The sequence below is a fragment of the Bombus flavifrons genome, chromosome 14 (genome assembly GCF_040668555.2).
Source record: "Bombus flavifrons isolate JBK064 chromosome 14, iyBomFlav1_principal, whole genome shotgun sequence".
NCBI classification, from domain to species: Eukaryota; Metazoa; Arthropoda; class Insecta; order Hymenoptera; family Apidae; genus Bombus; species Bombus flavifrons.
The window spans coordinates 9435599-9461091 of NC_138455.1; the positions used below are offsets into that span (position 1 = coordinate 9435599).

At 34.2% G+C, this 25493-nt stretch overlaps 3 protein-coding genes and 1 long non-coding RNA gene across 8 annotated transcripts in view; 2 read left to right on the forward strand and 2 right to left on the reverse strand.

Annotated features, from left to right (window-relative positions):
• LOC138186744 (R3H domain containing protein encore) overlaps window positions 1-7803 on the reverse strand; it is a 31249-nt gene extending 23446 nt beyond the window's left edge. The window contains exons 1-3 of the mRNA XM_069126884.1: window positions 7688-7803; window positions 6318-6423; window positions 6037-6225 (exon numbers count right to left, since the gene is read on the reverse strand). The gene's annotated coding sequence lies outside the window, so the exon portion shown is untranslated. The remainder of the gene's footprint in view (window positions 1-6036; window positions 6226-6317; window positions 6424-7687) is intronic.
• Window positions 6452-22556, reverse strand: fra (neogenin protein frazzled). The gene is given in 27 exon segments (XM_069126875.1): window positions 6452-9750; window positions 9868-10004; window positions 10084-10300; window positions 10376-10587; window positions 10720-10824; window positions 11103-11335; window positions 11411-11543; window positions 11707-11745; window positions 11925-12119; window positions 12187-12349; window positions 12424-12579; window positions 12653-12858; window positions 12935-13093; window positions 13178-13469; window positions 13558-13764; window positions 13846-13974; window positions 14058-14208; window positions 14287-14695; window positions 14948-15063; window positions 15145-15304; window positions 15392-15519; window positions 15586-15748; window positions 15817-16104; window positions 16179-16318; window positions 16400-16565; window positions 22235-22304; window positions 22307-22556. Coding segments are annotated over 27 exon segments (4611 nt in total). The 5' UTR covers window positions 22445-22556; the 3' UTR covers window positions 6452-9651.
• On the forward strand, window positions 18223-21946 carry LOC138186757 (uncharacterized). 4 transcript variants are annotated; one of them, XR_011174981.1, is made up of 6 exons: window positions 18343-18618; window positions 18741-18897; window positions 18954-19197; window positions 19271-19560; window positions 19682-19804; window positions 20077-21946. It is a non-coding gene; the product is annotated as an uncharacterized LOC138186757 (long non-coding RNA). The 4 variants fall into 4 exon arrangements; XR_011174979.1 differs by having other exon boundaries at window positions 19268-19560; window positions 19682-21946; XR_011174978.1 differs by having other exon boundaries at window positions 19682-21946.
• Window positions 22557-22968: 412 nt separating the features above from the next.
• Bap55 (Brahma associated protein 55kD) lies at window positions 22969-25381 on the forward strand. 2 transcript variants are annotated; one of them, XM_069126896.1, is made up of 7 exons: window positions 22969-23139; window positions 23356-23701; window positions 23786-24115; window positions 24190-24267; window positions 24337-24441; window positions 24521-24718; window positions 24795-25381. In XM_069126896.1, exons 2-7 carry the CDS (start codon window positions 23375-23377, stop codon window positions 25008-25010), a joined length of 1254 nt encoding a protein of 417 aa, XP_068982997.1. In that variant the 5' UTR covers window positions 22969-23139; window positions 23356-23374; the 3' UTR covers window positions 25011-25381. The 2 variants fall into 2 exon arrangements, with proteins under 2 accessions (XP_068982997.1, XP_068982995.1); XM_069126894.1 differs by having other exon boundaries at window positions 22971-23139; window positions 24190-24441.
• Window positions 25382-25493: the final 112 nt, after the last annotated feature.

The following is a 25493-nucleotide window of genomic DNA, read 5'->3' on the forward strand; positions in this document are numbered from 1 at the left end:
TTATTCCTACGATATGCACAAAGACAACACCAATTGTCCTATGAAAAATTCAACAGACACGTGCGGCACACGGTCGTTGTATCTCGCGATCTAAAGGCTGAATACCATATTCACGGGTGAGTAAGAGACTTCTACAAATTCCCGGTCATTGCCCACGTATTTTCCAACGTTTATGGAATTTCCTTTCGCCATCATATATTTCTCATTAGAGAAACAGACAGAATATATAAAACTGATATATCCGGATTATTGGAATCAATGATTCAACGATTTTATATTAATCTCAATGAATTTCCCATTTGCAAATTTTCCAGGAATTTCCTTTGATTTTACACGAAGTACAACTCTATCAACTAACACTCGATCGAAAGTTTAATCTCCCAACAAGTCATGCACGTAATCATAGAACATAAAACATGACGAATCCAGTGAACTGTAATTTATTATGCTACCATGACGTAAAAACATTCGAAACATACAATGCCATTCGCCTTCTGTTCATTTTCCAAAACTTTTTACTGCGTCCTCACCCTCTTTCTCTTCTTCATCGACCCTGACATAGCAGAGCACTGGCATTTTACGACAAAAATCTTATAAAATGTCAACCAATGCTCTTAGCCGATGTAATATCCATTTTAGGTACTGGTAGTATCAACTGAAAGAATTGACTATTGAAGTTATGTATTCAAGAATTCTAAATTTGTCAAACGAAAAATAATTTTTCTACGGTGTTTAAGAAATTAATTCAACTATCATGCAATCCATATTGGATATCTTCTAGGATATACAAGCGAATAAAGGACATTCAAACGATTCCAGAAAGTCGGATGAAAAATTAGGACAGTAGACCATCCAGAATAAAGATTAAAATTGGAAATCACAGCTGTCTTTCTTAATTGAAAAATCAATTTAGTGTTTGTGTCCTCGTTAAAACGGTCATGTCACGGCGAGCAATCCCAACCAGTGAAAATGACTGCTTTTACCGAGGGAGAGATTAATGATGTAACGTGACCCTGTTCGCTTGTAGGATGACTCAGAATTCATACCCGGGGAACGATGTTCTTCGAAACAACGGCATAGTTCCGAGCTTCGTCCGGTTGCGGATACACGTGCGCACCTCACGTGATTTCATTAACTTACATAAAACTTGCATATTAACGACTTTGCACAACTTTCTTTCTAAAGTTGCATCTTTGTTGCGTCAATTCCAAGAAAGGAATAACAACTGTTATGACTTTTGTAAAATTGCTCCTCTTTGTATTGACAAGAGTTGTGAATGGATATTACATAAGACAAAAGTTCGTCGTGTGGAAACGTCATACAGTTCTTGGACATCGTGGGTGTAGAAGGATACCAAACTAACAGCTCATTAAGGGAATGGCTGTTAGATCTTTAGAGGAGCAATCTCGTTTCTTATAGAACTTTGACACGCTACCTTGCTCGAAGGCTACTGCAACCACTTTTTATCTACTCGACGAGTCTCTTATGTGTCCTGTCAGCTACTATCGAGCCATTATCAGCGAGCACTGACTATTTCTATTTATGGTTCCTGTGGCAGAGCTATTAATAATTCTAAAAATAAATTTATCATTATATGTTATTTGAAAAAATTTCTCCTACTCTTGGTTTACATAAAATGCTTTTCAATATCATATTATAAATAGAAAATGATAGATAGATAAATAGAATAAAAAGAGAATAATATTAATCCAATTTTTAGACATTTTTTTCTATGAAACTCATTTTGATTTTGTCTCAATAAACCAGTCTAATACTCGTTTGATAGACTTTCCTTTTTAAAAGATATTCACATATAATAATCCAATAGCGTGAAATTGGAGGCAACATCGGACGCCGAAGTATTCTTCTTTTTGCATTTCCTATGTTTTTACTACAACATTTTAACTTCAATCAAGAAAGAGATACGATTTATTCCAGCTGCGTGTGAATCACCTTGTATATTGATAAAGTTTGGCTGTCAAACTCTGGAATATATAGAAAAAACCAATCAAGACAAAAGAGAGGTATTGATGGAGAAGACGGAGAGAGATCATAGATAATTTGACAAGATTCTAAGAGCTTGCGTCGATATTACGAATCATCGAGATAGGCCGAGTCCGACTGGTGAACTTGACCTTCACCTCGAGCGCGGCTACCTTCGATCGAACTTCCATGCTTGGTAGGCCGGGAATTCCCCGAAAGAAGGTTAATAGAACCTTCTTCAGTGGCACGTGTGTGATGCCACAATAAGATGGAGTGCGAGACCGAGGTTGCCGTGAGTAGCGTGACTGTGGTCGTCCGGTGGATTCGTTGAGGAGGAGCGATTCGCGTGCAGCCCGCCCGAAAATCGGACCTCCTCTCCATCGATCCTCCCTTCGTCCCTGCTCGTAATTCGTCTTAACTCCAGGCACCGATCGATCCTGCTACAATTCGGCCCAATGGTGAAAGCATTCGGCGAATCCCGCGTGAGTCATCTCGTTTGTTCGTTTTCGCGATGACCTTGCTGGATAAACACCCATGCAATGCAACGCGGGGCTACTTATTGTTAGCCAGCTGGCAATAAGTGATTTTCATCGAAGTTTAATCCTCCATACCGATTATAACACGCGAACGTAAACTACTAGGTGACCAATGAAATAGGACGACTCATGCTCGTTTGCAATATACGGGTATACGATACTATACATTATCGTGTATAATTCTTATAAATCGTGTAACAAACAACAACTTCGTAATTCGACAGCTCTCTACCTGAGATTGCTGTTATTAGATTTCTGGTATACACTTCTTAGTGTTCTAGAATATTCTAGGATTTTCATAGTCGTTTCTGTTTGTAAATATCCTAAACTTTGTGTATTACGATACAAGGTTTCTTTTGTTTCTGTCCTATTGCTATTTGTCTTTTCTCTTTGATCGTCTTGTTCCTATTGCCAGTGTGTTTCTTTTTCTTGAAGTGTTCTTTTATTACTGAAATTTTTTCTATCTAATGCTCTCTTGTGCACATCTCTTTTATTGAAATTTCCTTTCTTTGTATTCTTAAGCCGCTTCTTGTTGTTGGAATTTCTCAAATTTTTGAAACGATCGTTGTGTTGTTTCTTCCACAGGAATTCCTTTCAATGCACTTGCGACTTTTATTACGAGAATTTCTTTTCTTTGCACTCTTGTATATTTTTTTATACCCCTACTATATCTTTTGTGGCTTGCACATACAGATCTTCTTTTTTGCTGGAATCTTTTTGCTTTCAAAGTTGAAATCCTCTCTGACAAGATTGCGTAGAAAATTTCCTAAAACTCAATCTCATAATGGAAAACTATACTCTAGCAATATATCGTCTAAGAGAAATCCAGAAGCATAACAGAATAGTGATAGTGCATGAAGCGACTGAAAACGAAACGTTCGCAATAGTATCAATAATTGCTAGGAATGATTTAGAAGAAAGTAACCACCAGTGACTGATCACCGGTGATCAGATGAAAGTTATTCACAGAAATTAATCGTCCAAGAGGTAGTTTATACTACGTTTTAATAATATTAAAGAAATCAAAAAAAGTTTAGACAGATTCAAAGAATGCTGTGAACGTAATATTAATTGAAACATTTAACAAAATAAATTTTAAGCACGTAGAAGTCTATGGGATTTAGAGTAGTATCAACGTATACTTTACTGCCTGACCAGTTTTGGACGTCACTACTTGGACGAGATCAATGCGTAACTAAGTGTCACGCTGTATCAGGCTGACCTATGTCATTACAAAATTTTTATTGCCCAAGATGACAAGAAAGGTCGCTATTTTAGATTTAACAAAAACGAAAGCAGAGATCTGACTCATTCGCAATATACATTACGTAGGCATTCAATACCAGAAAGAACATTTAACGAATTGAAACTATCAGCTGGTCGATAAGTTACAAGAAAAGAAAAAGAATTATTCTCGTCGAGGTGCTACTCAACGATAATTACTTGTCGCATCGCCCCATCGATTTCGAATCCAATAAAGAGAACTCTACAAGGAGATATCACTTTTTCTCCGTGTTGAGTGGCCGCCTATAGGCAAATAAATCGACTAATTAGTAGTCACTCGACCTAAAACAACGCTGTATCTGTGGTTGTTTAACGCATTATCATGAGACATTACACAGTTTGGCATGATGGAAAACAGAAAACCGTATAAATATCCCGAGGCTGCACGCAAGACGACGGAAAAAAGCCTTGTTTCTCTGGACGTGCTATGTGTTACAGGCTTTTCAAAAATAAACCTGCACCACGTGCAACCTTGATCCTGTGCACGCAACAGTGCATACACATGTAACACGTAAGCGTAACATCGCCATACGCACATGCACTACTATCTACAGGATCGCATAGCATCGATGCATAATATTATCGGTCGATTTATGGGCAACCTTAATTAATTTATCATCCGATTTCTGATTTTCCAATTTACGGTCTTGTATCGTGCAATTCGTCCATCATAATCCATTTTCGGCTCTGTAAGTGTATGTATGGTATTATACGTGCATTGCAATGTTACTCATAGTGATATTATTTTGATATATATTAAAAACCTTTCTCTTTTCAGAATTGCTATAACGAGTATAATCTTAACATAAAAAATTTTAACCGAGTTAACTATGAATTAAAACTATAATATATATAGCAGTAATAGTATTATCAATCAACGGTAACGAGCTTTGAAGAAGAAAGTTAAATGAGGGGTTTTTCTGCATACTGATAACAAACAGCACAGAATCCATAATTCCCGTGTGTCTATGACTCCACGATAGACATTGGAGGTAGGCTACCAGGGAACATGGAACTAAAGAGAAAGAGAGTAGCAAGGAGAGAGATAGAGAGGGAGAGGGAGAGAGCGAGAGAGAGAGTGAGAGGAGGCGGGGGTGAAGTGAAGTCATAAAAGTAGGGCAGTAGTGCGGTAGAGCAATCAATAGAGGCCGGATCATGGTGGGGGATAGGGGGCATTAAGCCACCGTGGAATTTTGGCATTCCAGAGGAGAGAATATTTTGACTTTTAAATAGAAAAAAAAACAATTTTCAACAATGTTATTTTATTTTGGTCAAATTTATATTCCCTTGACATTTACTATCTTCTAGTTATCAAAAAACATCTATATACCTTCAGTATAAGAGAAAATCTCATAGATATTATTTTGAATGTCTGCATTTTTTTTAAAAAAAAAATGTAGTGATAAGAAATATTGTTGAAGAAAACGAATAAAATGCTTGACATCTAAGAGAAGTACGGAATGCCAAACCACGTGTTACCTTCCCGCGAAAATGATCGAGTATCACGAATACATGATTAGGCGTATGTTTTAATGTAGCAGTGCCTCATTTATCGGTCTTAAATTGAAATATTCGTGAAATTGTATTAAATATCATAGTTAATAGCAATAATTTGAATAGAAGTGTTAATAAACCTTTATAATATATATTGCTTTGTTGAATTTATTTTTATATCGAGTCTTATCTCTTTTCTATGATTAGAAGATCGATGAGAAAATATCAAAGAACCTAATATCTGTCACTAAGTTAACAAACAAATGACTGACGATACATTGCATTCTCAATTTCGATTGTTTTTCTTCTATTGTTTGCAAAAGATACATTATAAGTTAATATTATAAATACTATAAGTGTGATAATGCGTTGAATACCTGTCGATGATATGTGCCATTCGTAAAGACGATTCATAATATTATGTGTGATGTGTAAAGAGGTTATGATGCGCGAAAGAACATCAAAATGAGGGATACATACAAGGTACTTCGATAACGAAGCACGACATGAAATTGTCAAACAATTTAATACATAACCACAATATTTTTATTCTGAAATGTATACAAATTGATGGCATAATTCAGCGGAGACACCTAGTGGATTTTATAAAATGTTTCTCACCGATTAAGGTGTACGAAAATGATCGTGAAAAAAAATTCTCTACCTAGGACGCGTCATATATTATCAATTGGCATACGATGAATGATGCGGAGCATTGATTAACGAATAAAGTGCTTACCTGGTTCTAAATATACGCACGACACAACTCCACCATTTCACCGATTTTTCACCGCACTCGATCGCGTATTGTTGTCCTTTGCTTTTTTTAAACGTGCACAGTTAGTTGATACTGTAACGCTATCTATTCTTGCTTGTTCGTATTAAACGAAGCATTAGTGAAATGGCAGCACCCTCGTCGTAGATGTCACTACAATGTATGGAAATATTTGAAATTTCTTGATGTAAATTAGCGCCATTCTGTAAGAATTTTGAAAACGAACTTCTTTTGCTCTTATGTACTTAATTCTGCCACAGCAATTATTGGATAATATTGAAACTGGAAGAAAGGCAGGATCCCATATGTCTTTATATCTCCTTTTCTCAACATCTGCGATTTCTCCTTCGCCTAACACACAAAAAGACTAAAATGATAATTTGTAAAGAACATAAGATTGTTTATTGGATATCAAGTTTTACAAATATTATCACACACTTGTTATGAATGTTTCATTAGAGATGGCTGCCTTATATGTATTGTACAAATATAATAATTATATTTTATAATGGCTATATGTATATGTATATAAATACTTAATTACTTTATAAAGTAGCGGTGTTCTATCTATATACATACATCAGTGGCCTGTAGCTTCTTTTTTAGTTTCCGATTACCGCCGAACTTTCATACTAATCCTAACAAATTCATAAGACACTGATCGAAGAGAAGAATAATGAACGACAATGAATAAAATGACATGTAGTGATAATGACAATGATAGCAATGATCACAACGATATATCAATGGAAATGATTAAAACCAACCAGCCTCTAGCATCTTGCAATATTCATTTATCCTCAATATTTTCAGTATACATAAAAATCAATAAATAATAATTTTACATAGATAAATATATATTTTATATATATCTACTATACTTTTGTGGTAAAATATTTCTGCAGGCCTTTTTATAGGCCCGTTCCTTTCTTTTTAATTACAAAGAGCTAAATCGCCCTTTGAATCACGCAATAGTTACAAATTTTATATATATATTTAATATACAAGCGGTTCTTTTCTTATCGGTATAGCTCACATGTACTCACACAGTTCCATTGTGCCAATCTTAAAACATTTATAAAATATCTCCGATTTCGACATAAACGAAAAACATTCGAAAATTATTTAGAATTATTTTTGCTCTATTAAGCGTACAGCCACTTTGTTCGTAATATTTTCTCTATCCAAGAAAACTGTAACATTCGAGACAGGAGATGAGAATGAATCGAAATCGTGCATTGTCGCGAATACATATATCTTAATACTAGTTTTAATAACTCTCTAATCAGAGCTAAGCCGACGATAAAAGAAGTTCGCTTCGCGTTGCTCAAGATGAATGGTATACTTCCCGTCTAGCAGCAAATATTCGAGTAATATGTAATACTCTGGACGAGCCGATGATTTCTTTCGTATAATTCACGACTGGCATTGCATCACAAACAATAGAGTATCACATATTGCTTTGTACTATTTTCCATATTAGGCTTTGCCGCAACGGGAGTCTTGGTGCATTGTCCTTTACGCGTTGGACTTTTGTACAATTATATTCAACGTTAAGAAAATACAAAAGTGCTTAAAAAGGTGGTATAGTACGGAATACTACATGAGAAATTACCTGATCGCATTTCTTCTTATATGTCTCAAGTTAGAATCATTACTTTTATCCTGCATCTTCCAAGGTCTCTCTTTTATTAATACTAAAGAGACCTGCGTATATATCGCAATAAAACATTGTAAAAAATTTATTACGTAGCAGATTCCTAGCATTGGAAGGAAATATGTATTAACTATGTGTCTCGACGGATATGGTCAAAGAACTCCCGCTTTAATATCCTATGTGACAATCTGTCCGTCGTCATCATTTCGAATATGACAGAGAAATTCGATTGTTTTCATTTCTTGCAAAGTACCTGCACTATTGCAAGTCATCAATAGATGTGCTGTTGAAATCTATTCAAACGAAATAACATATAGTACTTACAAACAATTTCTAAATATTGGGTAAAAAATAGTTTGCAAAAACGACTCTAAAATTTAATTTAATTCTATTAATTAGACCGACTTACGTACCTTAACTGGACGTTAGAAACATAATGCTTATTTAAAAGTTAAACGAACTATCGAAATTTTAAATATATAAACACTATCGATACTATCGATATCTCGCTGAAAACGTATCGTGTAATCGATACATGAGATTCTTACGACAAGACGCGCGATATTCAAATTCTTAATTCTCGTATGCTATACAGCTTATTATAATACCCATACTCGATGTTTACTTGTAACCCTAAAATAATTTCTCAATGAGATCGTAATACTACATTGTTGCTTTAAAAGTATACGCGTACGTTCTTCCGTAAATAGGAACAAAGTTCCTTATTAAGCTGCCAAAGCCACTGAGTATAGGTCAACTTAATACAAAAATGTTTTAAGGCCATTACACAGTGTTCAAAAACGTTGAGATTTTGTATAAATGAAAAATATTTCAGCCTGTTAAATATAATTCGTCAAATTACAGGCAACGTTTAATACATTTTATAAATAATATAAAATTAGTAAAACTTCTTGATGACTTATTGTGTTTTAATCGACTAATACTAAAATAACTAACTTGAATGTACCATGCCGTAAAAAACCTATTATCGAACATTGATAAAATGTTATGAAAAACATTCTGACGGATAAAAAAATAGAAAATATATTCCTACTGTCCGCCTTATGTGTAATGAACCATTAATTGTTCGATTAAGAGACTCACGTGATCTAGCCATCCTAAGCGTAAGTATGGCAGTCGATATTACTGATATATAAAATGTACTCTCTCTTATGAGTATAAGTTACAAAATCATGGCAAAGAGCGCGTGAGTTTTTGGATGCAATACGAATTCTTTTGTTTTCGCTTTTTTAGGCAAGATCGTTACTTTTTTTATGATGCATATAAAAGATAATCGCAAAATTACCCATCATTTTCTCACGTATAAAAATTGAAAAAACATTCAAACCGTTTCTCTTCGCTGTGAATTCATTGAATTATTAATTTAACATAATCTATTCGCGTTGAAAGATCATCGATAAGAATCGAACTTACCATTTCCTTCCATTTAGATTGACTTGCACACACCGTATGCACAAAAATACACCGTTAAAAGTCCGTAATAAAATGTTCAATTCTTTCATCAACACTTTCAAACCATACTACTCAACGTTCTTGCAAAATACAAATTCGCTACAAGAATGTGGCAGTGTCAGAATACATTGGCAAGTATACTTTGCATTTTATCGTAAAAAGCAACGTTAGTACCAGAGGAAAAAGCAAATTGACTAGGAAAGAACTCGTTCTAGTCCAATATCACTGGGATTATAGTTTTCAAATGGATTGTTCGAAAAGTTCGATATCGAGGCCGTTCATCGGTCATCGATTATACACTGCCAATTATGTTTTTTTTTTTGCGTATAAACTTCGTCAAGAGTTTCGACGTGTAACATAATTGTTACATCTATTTCTCAGGTACTAACATTGAGAATGTATCATTGCAGTCTATTGAATTGAGATGGCACAAGGTTTAGGAACCTCTTCTAGCACTCAAATTCAGATGCTGTTATGGCATTTAGGTCTTTCATAAGGCCTTCTAAATTAGCCATCTCTTGATTTAATTCTTCTGTACTGTAAGAAGGCTGTAAAAAATAAAAACAAATAGTTCAGTATCTTATCTCATAATCGAATGTAATAGAAGTAGTTGAAATTCCTTTATCTTTTCTTTATAACACTATGATATAAAATTAAAAGATTACCTTCAACCGTTCAACTTCTTCCGAAGTGTGCACTGGATTCGAAACTGAGGCTAATCGATTCTTTGCTAACTGTGTAGAACTTTGTGGTTTCTTGTATGGACTTCCAGACATTGTAGGTCTTACTGTTACTTGAGAAACTAAAGAACACAACAAAAAATATCATAATACACATGCAAGATGAGATAGGCTATAAAAACAATAAACGATGGAGCTCACCGCCGTGTTTTTGTTGGGCTGGTGTTGAAGGTGCAGACTGAGGTGGAGGTGCTGGCACGCTAAAACTTTTCAAAGGATGTCCCTGCATCCTTTTACTACCGCTACCACCATCAACTCCACCACCTACACTTGATGGTTGATTATTATTGCTATAGTGTCCTGAAGCGTATTGAGTATTTCCACTATAGGACTGACCACTTGTACCATATGATAATTGCTTTGAATATAAATAATTTATATGAAATAGGATTCTTTATTTAAGTGTTTATTACCAACTATATAAGAATCTTACTTGACTTTGCATTGGTTCATACGAAGTTGAAATATTACAAGAGTCTGGACTCGATTCCGGTGTTGGTTCTAAAGTAATGTGTGCTCGACTTAAACTGTATTGTGCTACAGTTCGAGGATAATTCTGTCTCACGGATGGCGTATCACTGCATGACGTATGAATTGTTGGCTGTGACATGCTTGTGTTTACAATCGGTGTGGCCGTCGCTATAGCTGCAACAAGTTCAGTACTTTGTCATACAGCTTAAGAGATTATGTTTCATTAATATTATTGTATACAAATCAATATTATATACTATAGTCACAAAACATTACATCTCCTCGCTTAATTTTACTATTACTTACGTTGATGTAAAGATGCACTGTCAACGGGAAGTGTAATGAGTTTAGGTTTATGGCTTCCTCGACTATGTTGTCTACTCAGGGTTGAGCACTTCTCATCAGTGTTACCTAATGTTGAGTGAGTAAACATAAACCGAATACAAAAATCAGGAAAATGATAAACAAAATAGAATTTTCTTTCTAAAAAATCTTAACCGAGGTTCTAATGGCAAATAAAAAATCATTAAAACTACCTAATTATGTTAGAAATGGTATTAAATTTATTTGTATAACCATAATAAAATATATGGAGAGCTAAAAATTCAATGAAATGAATAAAATCTTGTAAGTATTGTGTTTGATGTGATGAAGTGTTTTGTTGAAAAATATTATCTTCAAAAACTTACCCATGTAACTTGGTACGTAAGTACGTTTATCCAATGAACTAGAATTTCCATGCACATTCTCTTGATTATAATCCTGGTTATTTGACCTAGGTAAGGTATTACTAGCTACACCGCTAGTAGATGCCTCTCCATTTATTGAAGATTTCTCAAGAGCTTTCAATTCCATTTGATCATGATGAATCCATAAATCGGGCGGTTTAATGTTTGTTTTTTGATTTGTGTCTTTCATGTATCTACACATTACAGTTGTAATTTTTGTAAAAATAATGTTATATAAAATATATTGTAAATATATATATAATACATACCCTTTCTTCCTATCAGGCGAATCTGGATTGCGCTTGCAACATATAACCACAACCACCACTGTTATACCAGTGGTAAAAACAATAGAACAACTCACAATAATGTAGATTAATAAATTTGAAAGTCCACGTCCATCTATAAATTAATTCCAAAGTTTAGTAGTTGTAACAGTAACGACAGTAATATTGATGATAGTGCAATCACAATGCAGTATTTACATTACCTTTCATCACTCAATTTACACTTTAAAGTACATGCAATGCTAAAAACAAAAAACTAAAGAAGAATAATGTCTTACCTCGATCATGCAATTCATCATAGACATCCATACCACTGCCTAGCATAGAAATAAAAAAATATAGTAATAAGACACCGACATAACACATACGATATGAAGAGATATAAAGATATAGTAGTCACTATAAATAGCACTATATACGGAACACTGAACAAACTTTCGAAACTAAAAAAATCGTGTAGTACGTGCATATACACTTATAAGAATTAAATGCTTACTTTGAGGCGTCTTGAATGGAACAGTTGTAGAAAAAGGACCATATCCTTTTGAATTCCGTGCTTGGATCTTGAAGTAGTAGGTAGTACTTGGTTGGAGGCCCTTCACAATGCACTCAGTTTTATCTCCAACTACGGCTTCCAATAACCAATCACGATCCCATTTCGTATTATCAATCGAATAAAAAGTAATATATCCTGAAACAAATGTATGCATCATTATTATTATACACTTTACACTACTATTAAAAGTATTAATGAGTACCTGTAATTGGTCCATTTGGTTGTTTAGGAGGTTGCCAACGCACTAAAACTGAAGTTGGACGGTCTCCGATACTCTGAATCATCAAATCCCTGGGCGCGGAACTAGGTGCAGCTTCTTGAGTTTGATTCGTAACAACCATACTCCATAGCGATTCTCGTTTTCCCTAAATAATTACTAAGTTATTTAAATACCCTTATATATAATTAGATATTCTTCGAAATAATAAATTATAAATACCTTAACAAGCTTGACTGCAAATTCATATATCGTATTGGGTTTTAAATCATTTATCATGCAATTAAGATCAGTTGCATTATGATATTTATAACGAGGGTTGCTGCTATGATGATGTGACGTATAACGTGCTACGTAATATCGATTATCCGTTACGAACTGTAATGTTATTATTTATTTTTAATAAGGTTTCCTAATTTAGTATAGTATATTAATATAAACATTTAAGTACTTGAGTTTTTGGCAAGGTTGTATCAGTCCAGTATAGTACGACTGTAGTGTCAGACAGAACAGCGGCTTTAAGACCAACAGGCGGTAGTAAAGGCACAGAAAATTCAGATACAGAACGTTCCGTAGTTCTCACGTTTGCATATGCTGGTTGACCATCGCCAGCATCATTCGTTGCTCTTAGTGATATAACATACTCAGTGATTGGTTCTAAATAAAAAAGAAAGATAATATAACATATCTAACACGTTTATGACTTCATGAAACTACAAATTTGACTATTCACCTAATTGATCTATAGTAAAAGACCGTTCTTTTCCATCAAGAAGTCGAACTTCAACATCAGGGACTCCCTTTCCCCATCCAAGTTTATATCCCTTTACTTTAATACTTTGATCTTTCGGTGGATTCCAAAAAACTTGTATATAATCAGACATTACTTTTGCTGTAAATATATAAACAAAAAATATGTTTAACATATATGAATTAAAGCTCACAGTACTATAAAAAGTTTTAAGAGCTTACTAACTTCTTAAGTTGCTGGGTGTATTTGGCACTCGGTTTTCATCAGATTCGGTTTCGTATGTTTCTATCTGCATCCATTCTGTCCAAGGTCCAGTTCCATTAACGTTTAAGGCACATATACGAACTTGATAAACAACATGTTTTTCAAGTCCAGTGAGTACTCGTGAACGTTGATTTCCTTCAGTTGTTATAGTTACCGGCTGTGAACCGCGATCGTAACGACGATAACGAATTTTATAACCAGTGACAATTCCATTTTGTCCTTCGAGTGGCGGTTCCCATCTTATTATAATGCTCTAAAAACAAAAATAGCAAAAAGCTATACAATCATATTCGAAAATTGTTCAATGTTTTTATCTATGGAATTCTAAATGTAATACGCACTGTAGGACTAACTGGTTCCACTGTAACATTGTGTGGTGGTTGAGTAGGTTGTGCACTATAAGTCCGGACTACGATATCTCTACTAAACACGCCAGGACCGTTCTCGTTTACAGCCTGAACTTTAATACTATATTCTGTATAAGGCACGAGATCTACTAATTCGTGCATCGTACTAGTAGTTTCACGCGTTATGTCCTCATTGTCACCCTTTAAGTAAAATATTCAAAATTTAACATTTAATACATTATGTTATGTAATTATTAATATCTTTTATTCAAAACGATATACCTCTACAAATGTAATTATGTATTTAGAAATTCTTCCATTGACTACTTGTGGCTTTTCCCAAGATAACGCAATGCTCACACTGCTTGTAGCATGTCCCTCTAAATTCAATGGAGGTCCAGGGACATTGGCCTATTGCAATAATAAGTTTGTAATACTTCAGTCATGGAATAATACATCTAATTTACTAGATATGTTTGAAATTATAGACAGACCTCAGTAAGTGTAGTAACTTGTAATATTTCGCTGGACATTCCGGACATCCCTCTTTCATTCACGGCGACCACTCGAAATTGATACGTCATACTTGGTTGTAAACCCTGTATTACTGCCTCTAATTTTTGTTGCCTATGAGTAACTCGTTCTCTGTAAGATTTTACTATTGTATAGAAGACGCAACTAAACACGAACCATAAGTGCATTTATCGAGGAACTAATTGTCACCTTTGAACACCTTCTTGTTTGTAATAAATATAGTAATTTAGAATCTCTCCATTTCTATTCTCGGGTTCTTGCCACCGTAAAGTTACGAATCTAGCAGTGACAATGACGTGACTTAAATTCCTTGGTGCTGACGGGACACTTCCTTCTATCGACTCCAAGCTGTCTGTGTCATCTACAAAATGGGATTTTGGGTCGTAAAGGGAATTAGGAAATTTAACAGATCCAGGCAGATCTGCAGGGTCATCAGAGGGACCAATGGAAAGCGGTGGATTGGGGGTAAATGCAGACATTGTGTGACCTAAAAGGGTACTTGGGTGCTGCCACGTTTTATTATACAATTGTCGATGCAATAGTAACTTCTTTTTAGGAACTGTCTTTGGGGTAGTTGATTTATGGGGATTTGCCTTTTCTGAATACATATGTTAGCATGCAACACAGTTAAAAAAGGAGGAAACACAAATGGAAAATAATTAAATTAAAATTTGTACAAAAAAAAATAGAAATTAAATATAATATACGTTATGCTCTCAAATAAATAAATAAAAAATATATAAACTAATAAATATATTAAATAAACGCAAAAATAAATTTTACTACAAAAAATTATTTAGATTGTACATATAGGAAATTGAATATAGATAATTTCAATTGCAGAACTCACTAGGCTGATTAATTGTTAAACGTGCTGCAGCTTGTACACTTCCAGCAGAATTTGTTCCTATGCACTGGAAGATTCCAGCATCTATCGGTAGTAGGCCGTTAATTCTAAGATTGTAACTAAGAAAGAAATATTTATTTCAATTTCTTACACTCTATGAATTATTTTGATCCATTTTCAGTGATAGTTAGTAAACATACCCATTCACAATTTGCCAGTATGCGCTTAAGGTAATACGTTCTCCATTTTTGAGCCATGTAATTTTCGGTTCTGGCTTCCCATAAATTTCACATTCAAATTCTAAATCTTGATTTTCACTAGCTACCTTATCTTCTGGCTTTCTAATAAATCTTGGTGGAACTATATAGGTAATAAAACAATGATATAGCATCAAATAGTGTAGAATAAAATGAACATGTGGAAATACTGATAGTGAAACTAGAATACCTTGTACAATTAAATCAGCAGCTGCATCTAATGTTTCAACTTCATTTTCTGCACGACATTGATAAGAACCATCATCTATTTCTTGAACATTACTGATCACAAGACTGGAAGCAGCAACTCTACTGTACCTAAACAATTAAAGAAGAAGCTTAAAAATTCAACTTCTCCATCTTATATACATCTTGACTGCATACCTAGATTGAAAAGATGCTAAATCAATGGCAACACCATCTTTCAACCAAAGTATACTTGGTTTTGGGTAGCCATTGGCAGCACACTCAAGTGTGACTGTTGATTCTTCAATAGTCATTTGTTGTAATGGCTTAGCAATAAAGACTGGTGGAGTACTTTCTTGATCTATAGCAGCAGGTAACAAATTAATATCTGCTAGTTTATAGAGATCATGTTTAAAGATTTACACTAACCAATATCACTTGTTAACAATCCTAATTGTGCTTTATTACTGAGTCTATATTGTCCATAACTACTAGCATTACACCTGTATGATCCAATATCTTGTATATTAACATCATCAATTTCTAATGCACCTGATGGCAAAATTGTCATTCTATCATCAAGCAGCAATGGATGTTCATCTTTTAACCATTGTATAGTCAATGAACTGGAGGATGTGAGAAGTGTACAACTTAAATATGCAATTTGTCCTGGATAAACCATAGTATCTTGAGGTTCTCTTTCAAATCCTGGCAAACCTTTAAAACAACATTTTTTACATGATTTTGATTCACAATAACTTGAAAAGCTTATATTGTTCCTAAATACTAACTTGCAATTTTAATTGTGGCAGTTCGAGAAACAATAGCCCCAACATCATCTACAGAAGCTAAACATTGATAGCTTCCAGTCAATTCCAGACTACTGCCATAAACACTATTTATATACAAAGATCCATTAGCTAATTGAGATCTATAAAAAGAAAAAGGCATGATAAAAGAAAACCTTCATCTAAGAACAAAGTAATATCGTTTTAGACCTCAATACCCTTACCGGTAACTATCTCCAATAAAATTAATCGGTTGTCCATCGTCAGTTCTCCACTGTATACTGGGTTTTCCAAAATCACTTTTTGCTTCACAATCTAATCTAGCAGTACTTCCCTGTTCAACCACTACATCTTGTGGCTCGATAGTAAAATACAATCCACCTGCATTAGCTGTTACAAGAAAATACTATTTTTAATTATAATTCTTAACAAATAAAATTAAGGATATAAATTTATTCTATCCCTTTCCTAAACATTACCTAAATGCGCTACAAAAAATTTCTACAAAAATTGCTACAAAAATTTTGTAAAGCGAAGTTTTAAAGAGCATCTATCTTACCAATTAACAGAGGGATAAAGGACAACATTATAGCCATAACATCATCAAGTCTCAATTGTGTTTTGGTAAGTTATCTCATACGTGCGTAGGTGGATAAGTATCATAATGGTACATGTTGAAAAAATTATTAGAGGTTTATGTATAAGAGGAGAGATACGAGTGTGTTGTAAAGTAACTGAAGAGAAGAGTGGGGATGAAGGGTCGGCAACCCTACGCAAGCACCCTTTAGCCCTTTAACGAGACACCCGAGCCGAGTGCCTAAATTCTTTTTTTTTTCCTTTCTTTTCTTTCTTTTGTAGGGCTTTGCGATCGCCCGATACCACGTATAGAACGACGACGCAGGACGATTCAACATCTTTTCTGAATAATTCTTTGTCAGCACAAAGAAATAAGAAAAATCTGAAGGAGCCATTTTATGGGACGCGATGCGAATGATTTCCAGTGAATGCCTAGACCCTATTGTTTAATTCCAAGCAATCGATATGCTTACGGATTATTCCTTTTTACAGAACAAATAACAACGAACAAAAAGAATTTCTGAATAATCTCTTTATGAAGTTAAGAACGTGTAAATTCGTTGGCAGTTTATTGCGGCGTTTCAATTATTTGAAATATTGTTTAACAATGAGATATTTCGTATTAAACGGTTTTGTTTCTTTATCTACATTCACGCAGCAGACCTTAAAGATCGACACGGCCGAAGAATTCTAGCCAGCTCGTTAGAGCTTTCTCAAGAAATTCTTAAGGATCTTCTCTTTAAAAGAGTCGCATTATACGCAGATAATTGCGAAAATTTTCTCCGACCAATGATCTTTCGGTACAGGTAACTCATCTCTGAACTTTCTTATCAAGGAAAAGCCGTTGAAAAAATATTAAGAAGCTCTATGAATGAAAATGTTACAAAACCCTTGTAGGCATATTGAAGTAATTTTACTTAATACGCCGTTAATGTAATATTACTTCTTTTTCATAATTCCAAGTATGGTCAGGTATCAATAACCCCAAGGAAAGGAGAATTCCTTATATTTATTCAAATCAATAATAGTTAGTGATACAAAACTAGATATTTGAAAGCAATCTTTCACTTCTTTTGGTTGTCCTAATAATAGAAAGTAGCGATTTTTTATGTCAGAATTTCTGTAAATTATCAACAACGAATCTGATAATAACAGAGACTAAAAATAACAGTTATTCTCAGAATTTCATGGGAAATATCGAAAAGGTTTTTAACCATCTATAATGGTTATTCATAATCAAAATCATTTAAACTAGGATATAAATTCTTATACCATAACATTTTTAATTTCGCTTATAATGGTTACGATCTCTAGTTAATAGTACACAAAATTGTCAAATATTTTTAATAGTGATCAATTCCGTATTTAGTAACATAACAAATATCAACATTATACAATTACTTAAAAAATGAGTAATCGTATCAATTTTAGTAATAACTAGTTCAATCGATACTTCCATAAAATTGAGAAGCACTGTCGGTTATTGGGTTACAGTTTCACGCTCACGGTGGTCTGTCACCTTCCTGTGCAACCTTCGCGGAGGAACAAACACGTCTTCAGCGATCGACAGAAGTAATTTATATCTCTTTCGTATTAAGCTTCTTTCTTCGTTCAAATTCTATTCGTCGCTTTTTCAATATCATGTGTCTAATGATAATTTCAATATTTACCACCACGCTAATGCAGCAAACTTCGCGTAGTCAAAAAAACCTATGAAGTAGTATGAATTATTTCGTTGAATTGATCGGATCAGTGCTTGTGGTTTTCGAACATAGTTCTTGAACTTTTGATATTTTTACGCTTTAAGATTAATCCCATTAATTCATAAGTGGTATCATTAGGTTATTGGGGACCGTAACAATTATAGGTTAGATTATTTACTTTTGGAATTTTTAATTTAATTTGATTATATTATTCTAATCATGAAAAATGTCAAATACAAAGTTAAATGAAATACTATGAATTTTAATGATTTACCATAAATTATAGTTATCTATAACTCAACGATATTACTTGAACATTAATTATTGCGAAAGTGTAAAGGTGGATGCTGAAAAGAGAAGTTTCATGAAATATAACATATTATATATCAATCAATTCATTTAAAATCATAGGTTACAAAAATACTAAAATTATTTTGCACAAGGTAATTATTATTCAAATATTTCGATTTTCGAACTTTTGATATTTTTGTATTTCTAGATTAATCCCATTAATCCCTATTGCGAAAGTATAAAAGTGGATGCTTCGAAGGGAATAAGAAAAAGGGAAGAAGAGAAAGGAAGGAACGTGCGAAATTTGGCGCCCGATAGCGCCACGACGGTGCATTCTCAAGGAAAATAAACCGTTCGCCGTCTGACTATTTGATTTATGAGCGCGGGCGACAACCTACCGCACGGCATACCGAAATAGATCAAGAGGAAAACCATTGCAATGCATGCGCGAGGTAAATCTGTCGCGGGAACAACCACTGCACCTTATTTTCTATCAGACATCAGTTTATACATCTTGTTTAGTAGCATAACGGGAGAGAAAGAAATACTAAGAATCACACAGAAGAAGAGAGAGAAAGAAGAGAAACGAGAGTATCACGTACAATCTTACAAGTCTTGATGTTATCTCGAACAAGTTAGATGTATCGGATAATTTCCTGAAAATAAGGTTCACGTCATCGACGTAAGGATCATTTCGCATCACCAACCATTTCATTGAGTTTCATAGAACAATTATGACTGCGGTAGAATAACTTTAGAATGGTACTTTCCCCCTATATCCATAACCATACTGTATCTTTTAATTTAATTACCTGGTAAGAAATAATTTAACCTCGTTCTTTTTCTTGTCTTTTTTTCGATTCACAAATGCTTGAACGCATTCGTCACCTCTCATGAATTTCCGCGCGTCAATAAATCTCCTGAATTTTTTCACAGCGCGGATTAATTTGCGGAGCGAGTTCGTACGTCTGTAGAAGTTGGCAAGGGAAGGAGGGAGAATGTTGAAAAACGCGGTAAAAGTACTCGACATGTGACGAACAGACCGTGAAGGAAGGCAAGGTACATATACATCGCGTTACGACAAATCTACACAGTGACTCATAAATACTGATGAATCGGAAACGATGGGGAGAAAGATGTTGCGACCCTCCTACAGGGAAATCAATTAATCGTTTACAAAGTCGGGGTTGTCGGGTGACGTTAAGACGTATGGATAAGCCACGGGAATCTAAGATTGATTTTTGCGATTGATACATTTATTCCTCGAACCGGATTCTTCCATCTTTCTCTCTCGTATCTTCTTTGTACCGTGACTGTTACTTCCGTTCAAGGTGCTGTTCCACGAAACGTCAAAGAAGAATGAGAATCAAGGAAGCAACGTACTGCCTTGAAAGGATAACACACTCACATGCATACCTATGCCTTAGTATAGCGGTAATAGAATTGCTACCATATTACACGTTTGAACGAGTGTAATTTCTTTTCAAATCAAATAATCGAAACGAAGTAAATGATTAAAATTAATTAAGAATTCTTTATCAAGATGAAAGAAAATATCTTAGGTAAATCACCCCATATATCAATATGCACGCACATACATCGCGTGGGCGCTGACCATTAAGGTGTCGTTACGACATCAGTCACAGAATACACACGTTTGTAAATACCACTTTACATGGATTACATTTAAACGCCTGTATGTTGTACGATCCATTCCGTATTTGGGCTACCAGCATTAGAGTGGATCTTCGTACACTGGACATACATCACGAACAAGTCCTTATATGCGCACATTGTATAAGAGAAAATGGAAAAACACAAGGAAAGATTTCCAATCCTTTTTTCACATTGGATCAATTAATATAGAGTTTCAGTTCATCGAACTGAAACTCGAGGGTTCACGAGGCTAGTCAACTTCTGTTTGCATTGATCCATAATTGTTCTGCAGTTTACTGCACATCAGTATAATCGTATCTCGGGCAAAGTTAACTGGTTTATTTGAGGAACGCACCCTTTTAAGACCCCTTTCAGTGTTTGTATACTTCTCCACCATGACGAGCCGGAAATGGATCTTTATATCTAACTAGACGAACGTATGTAATGATCAAAGCAAACAAAAAGAATAATAAGGGGGATAATTCTCGCCATATTTTTATCATACGGTGCGATGGTAAAAAGAATAGGATGTTTAATTTTTTGCGTGGGTAGGTCTGCTGAGATAGATTAACATAGCGACGCTGAATGTTTAGCACATGCATTTCCTATCACGATAAAATCGTAAGGAGAGGCCTGCCGCATTGTTGGAATACTCCGCTGAAGTGTTTAAACACAAATGCTTCCAGCGGTGTAACCTCTATAATGAATCTGTAATATAGAAGTCCGAAACTTTTATTTTGTATTTTGTATGTTTATTTTGCTTGTAGTGTACTATGCGGTAGAACAATGATCTCTAGCTCTGGCTTAAATTTCTTCCAATTCATTGTTACTTTTATCAAGGGACCTATACAGTTCTCGTTATTACGACAAGGGATGTGTCTCCATCCAGATCGTTGCAATCGGAAATACACCCCGAATCACCCCCTTATACTACCATCCTTCTCTACATCAATAATAGCCACCCGAAATGCAGTGCTTCTCAACTTTATCTTTTAAAACACTTACAAAATAAGGATTAATCGTTAGAAATACTGGTTCACATGCACACGATGATGTCGTTCATACATTCGTTCGTCTTGATCGACGTATAAAGTCTCAACTCTTAAACGGCTCGTTATTTAATTCGAACTTGCGCAGTGATAAATGATTTAATTAAACAACTACTTACATAATAATTCTACTTGATGAAAGTATGTTGCGCATAACAAAAACATAAACGATCTCTGTTTTGCAATTTGTAACGTTCTCTATATGCGCGTCTATGCATGTATACGTAGGTAGATTTATAAGATTTAACAATCGGATTCTAAATGTACATTAATATCTGGAATTCGTAATTTTGTTACTCGTTTGACTAAAAAATTATATCAGTACCTTGCAGCTTGAAGTCTAGGCTATAAGTTTCAAGCATTTTCAAAGACGTAATCTCTAATATTAAGAGATTAGCAAACAGAAAATCGCAGAATAGTTTCGTAAATATTTGCTTACTACTAGATTAGACGGGATGCAAACAGTGGTAACTGTAAAACGATACGCAATGATGTTTCCCCGTTTCCATGCTCATCGATAAAACATCAGATAAGATATAATAAAATCACTTTGCACTTTTAGCTATAGAAATGAATGAAAAAGTATTTTCATAATATATCTGCTAGTGACAACCTTATCCTCCACGGACAACTACATTTTCCCTTTCATACGCGTGAATGTGCCAGTGATTTAAATCAATTTCTAATAATAAGATATCTCAATGAAATTCACGATAAATACATTATTCCAGGTAAAAATAATATAAATTAACATACCTTCATACTAAGAACAAGTTAGACTTACCCAATACGATGAATGTCAACAAAGCCAACGGGATAGGAAGAATACGCGGCTCCATTGGGCCAGCGGGTGTCACAGACTCCGACGCGTACAAAAACCCAGTGTAGTTTCTTCACACGATTGCTGCACGAGCATATAATGTCCTGTCGAGCGAATACATGCCAATTTTTTTGACTCACCGTCGCGCATCAAACGACAGATTGAGTCTCGCATCCACAAACCTCATTTTTCCACAACACTATCACGAATCCAACGGCAGAACATGGCTAAAAGACAACTACACACCTCCTCATTGTCTCGAGTCTACCGACGTTCTGACTAGCGCCGCCATTTCGTGAGCATCTCGCGATAACAGCGGCATCATTGAGACTTTACTGAATTAACAGGTGGTTTAAACAATCCTAAAAACCAGCTACGTTTTTTATTATATCTGGGGATGGAAAATCTATACGTCTGTCTCTTTGTGGAGATGATTTTTAAATGTAATTTTAGTTCTTCCAAAACATTCATCGTTATTACATATTATACATCTCATTTATAATTTCTTATTTGTCACGTAAATGAAATATTAAATAATACGAAAAATATTGTATACACTTATTTTGTATTATAATTGTGTTACAAAAATGATATTGCTGCGTGATTTTACAATTGTTTACAATAAACTATTAATATACCTTCATTTTAATTCTTATGCGAAACACACATGTGAGGAGATCTAAGGATTATAAAATTCGATTGTGTGTATCTAGAGATGACCATGTTTATGGTGGCGGTATCAAGCGTCTTTCTGATTTGAGGTTATGTTTCTGTTGTATTTAAAAGAAATACGTAAATAAACGTTCATGTAGTCGTCAAATGCATGTATTTTTGCAATTTCATTGAGTTATTTTTGTAAGAAAGTTACGGTGAGTTATAAGGTTAAGAAAGAGATAGAAATTTATTTGTAATTCACGAATTTGTTAGTATTATATTTGTTACCACTCCAATTTGTCTGTAGTAAACTTATTATTTATATTATTTTTATAAAAAACTACATTTAAGGCTAGTTTTTTCTAACGATATAAACTTAAATGTTATTAAGGGAGAATTTTTCAACTGAAACAATCTAATTCTTATCATAGATATTTTAAAATCAACAAAATGTCAGGCGGCATGCTTTATGGAGGAGATGAAATTGGAGCCTTAGTATTTGACTTGGGTCATCATTCTTTAAGAGTTGGTTATGCTCAAGAAGATACCCCTAAAGCTGAAATTCCAGCAGTTATAGGTGTAGGAGAAGATGGCAATTGTACAGCAACAAAAACAGAACCAATGGACATTGATGATAAAAAGCCAGACAACAATATTACACAATCTGGGACCAAGTATTATATTGATACTACTATACTTCATGTTCCAAGAAAGAATATGGAAGTTGTAAGTTACATGAAGGATGGGATGATTGAGGATTGGGATCATTTTGAGAAGGTAATATAGAAATATAATATTCTACAGTAAATTTCATTTTCATGTGTATAGAATATAGATATATCTGAGTATGTGTTTTAATAGGTTTTAGATTATACCTATTCCAAAGTAATTCAGTCAGATGCAGAATATCATCCAGTACTGTTTTCTGAATCTCCATGGAATGTACGCAGTAAAAGAGAAAAACTGACTGAACTAATGTTTGAGAAGTATAATGTACCAGCCTATTTCCTTGTCAAAAATGCGGTTCTTGCTGCTTTTGCAAATGGTAGAGCAACTGGCATTGTAGTTGACAGTGGTGCAACACACACTTCTGCTGTACCAGTTCAAGACGGTTTTGTATTAACACAGGCAATAGTTAAATCTCCACTTGGAGGAGATTATATAAGTATGCAATGCAGACAATTTCTTCAGGTATAAATATGATTGTAAATATTCTTTTATGATAGTGTAGAAGATGGATAACTGTATTTTCAAAATAATAACAGGATAATGACATTGACTTGTCCCCTTCTTACATGGTGGGTAGCAAAGAAGTTGTTAAAGATCATGAAAAACCAAGATGGGTAAAAAAGAAGGGATTACCTGAAGTTACTAAATCTTGGCATAATTATATGGTAAAAAAACTTATACAGGACTTCCAAGCTACAGTGTTGCAAGTATCAGAAACTCCATATGATGAAAAAATTGTTTCCACAATTCCTGCAGTTCAATATGAATTTCCTGCTGGATATCATCAGGTAAAAATTAAGTAATATATAATTATCAAGAAAATTGAATAGTTAGATATTTAATAAAACAATAAAATAATATTTCAAGGATTTTGGAAGCGAAAGATTTCGTATACCAGAAGCACTTTTTGACCCCAGTATGGTACAAATGCGTGGTGGTATGGTTGGTAATACTATGTTAGGAGTAGGTCATATTGTTACAACTAGTGTAGGCATGTGTGATGTTGATGTAAGACCAGCACTTTATGGTAGTGTTGTTGTGACTGGTGGCAATTCATTCATTCAGGTATATATTAATAAAAAATGTTAATTTCATATCAACAATTTTTCATAATTTTTAACATTCATATAATATCATACAGGGTTTTCCGGAACGTTTAAACCGAGATCTTTCCATGAGAATTCCATCTAGTATGAGGTTGAAATTAATTAGTGTAAATGGATGTGCTGAACGACGATTCGGAGCTTGGATCGGTGGATCAATTTTGGCTTCAATTGGAACTTTCCAACAAATGTGGATATCGAGCCAAGAATATGAGGAAAGCGGCAAAAGCCAAGTAGAACGAAAATGTCCTTAAATAGAAACATAAGTTATTTCCATATGTCCTTTCCTAATAATATTATCAATACTTGTACAAATATGTTTCTGATAAATGTGTTAAGTAAATAACTATAAATTGATACATCCGATACAAAGTCTGATATGCAATCATGAAAGATTTGAATTTTTTTTATAATATTCATTTAAGTGTGTCCTACATATTGACCTAAGACATAAATAAGTATGTTTTACTTACTGAGAAATCTGTAAAATATGTAGTCAAACATGAAAATTTTATTTATTATTAATGCACGACATAGACGCAATAAAATGTTAAAAAAAATGGTGTATAAAGAATTGTACTAAGATTTTTATAAAAACTTGCAGTAAAAGGCTGTGTCTTTGAAATCTTCATGATTACTGTTGTTCCTTCACATATGTTTCCTCTTGAAATTAACTTTAATTCTAGGGACAATTCTCCCTCATAGAATACTACAGTAAAATATAGCTTTCTTTTTAA

What these genes read in the sequence shown, in the direction of transcription:
- Bap55 (XM_069126894.1), top strand. Translation starts at nt 23,375, where the DNA reads ATGTCAGGCGGCATGCTTTATGGAGGAGATGAAATTGGAGCCTTAGTA. An exon ending in ATTGGGATCATTTTGAGAAG is followed by an intron (nt 23,702 to 23,785) that starts GTAATATAGAAA and finishes GTGTTTTAATAG; the next exon opens with GTTTTAGATTATACCTATTC. An exon ending in GTGGCAATTCATTCATTCAG is followed by an intron (nt 24,719 to 24,794) that starts GTATATATTAAT and finishes AATATCATACAG; the next exon opens with GGTTTTCCGGAACGTTTAAA.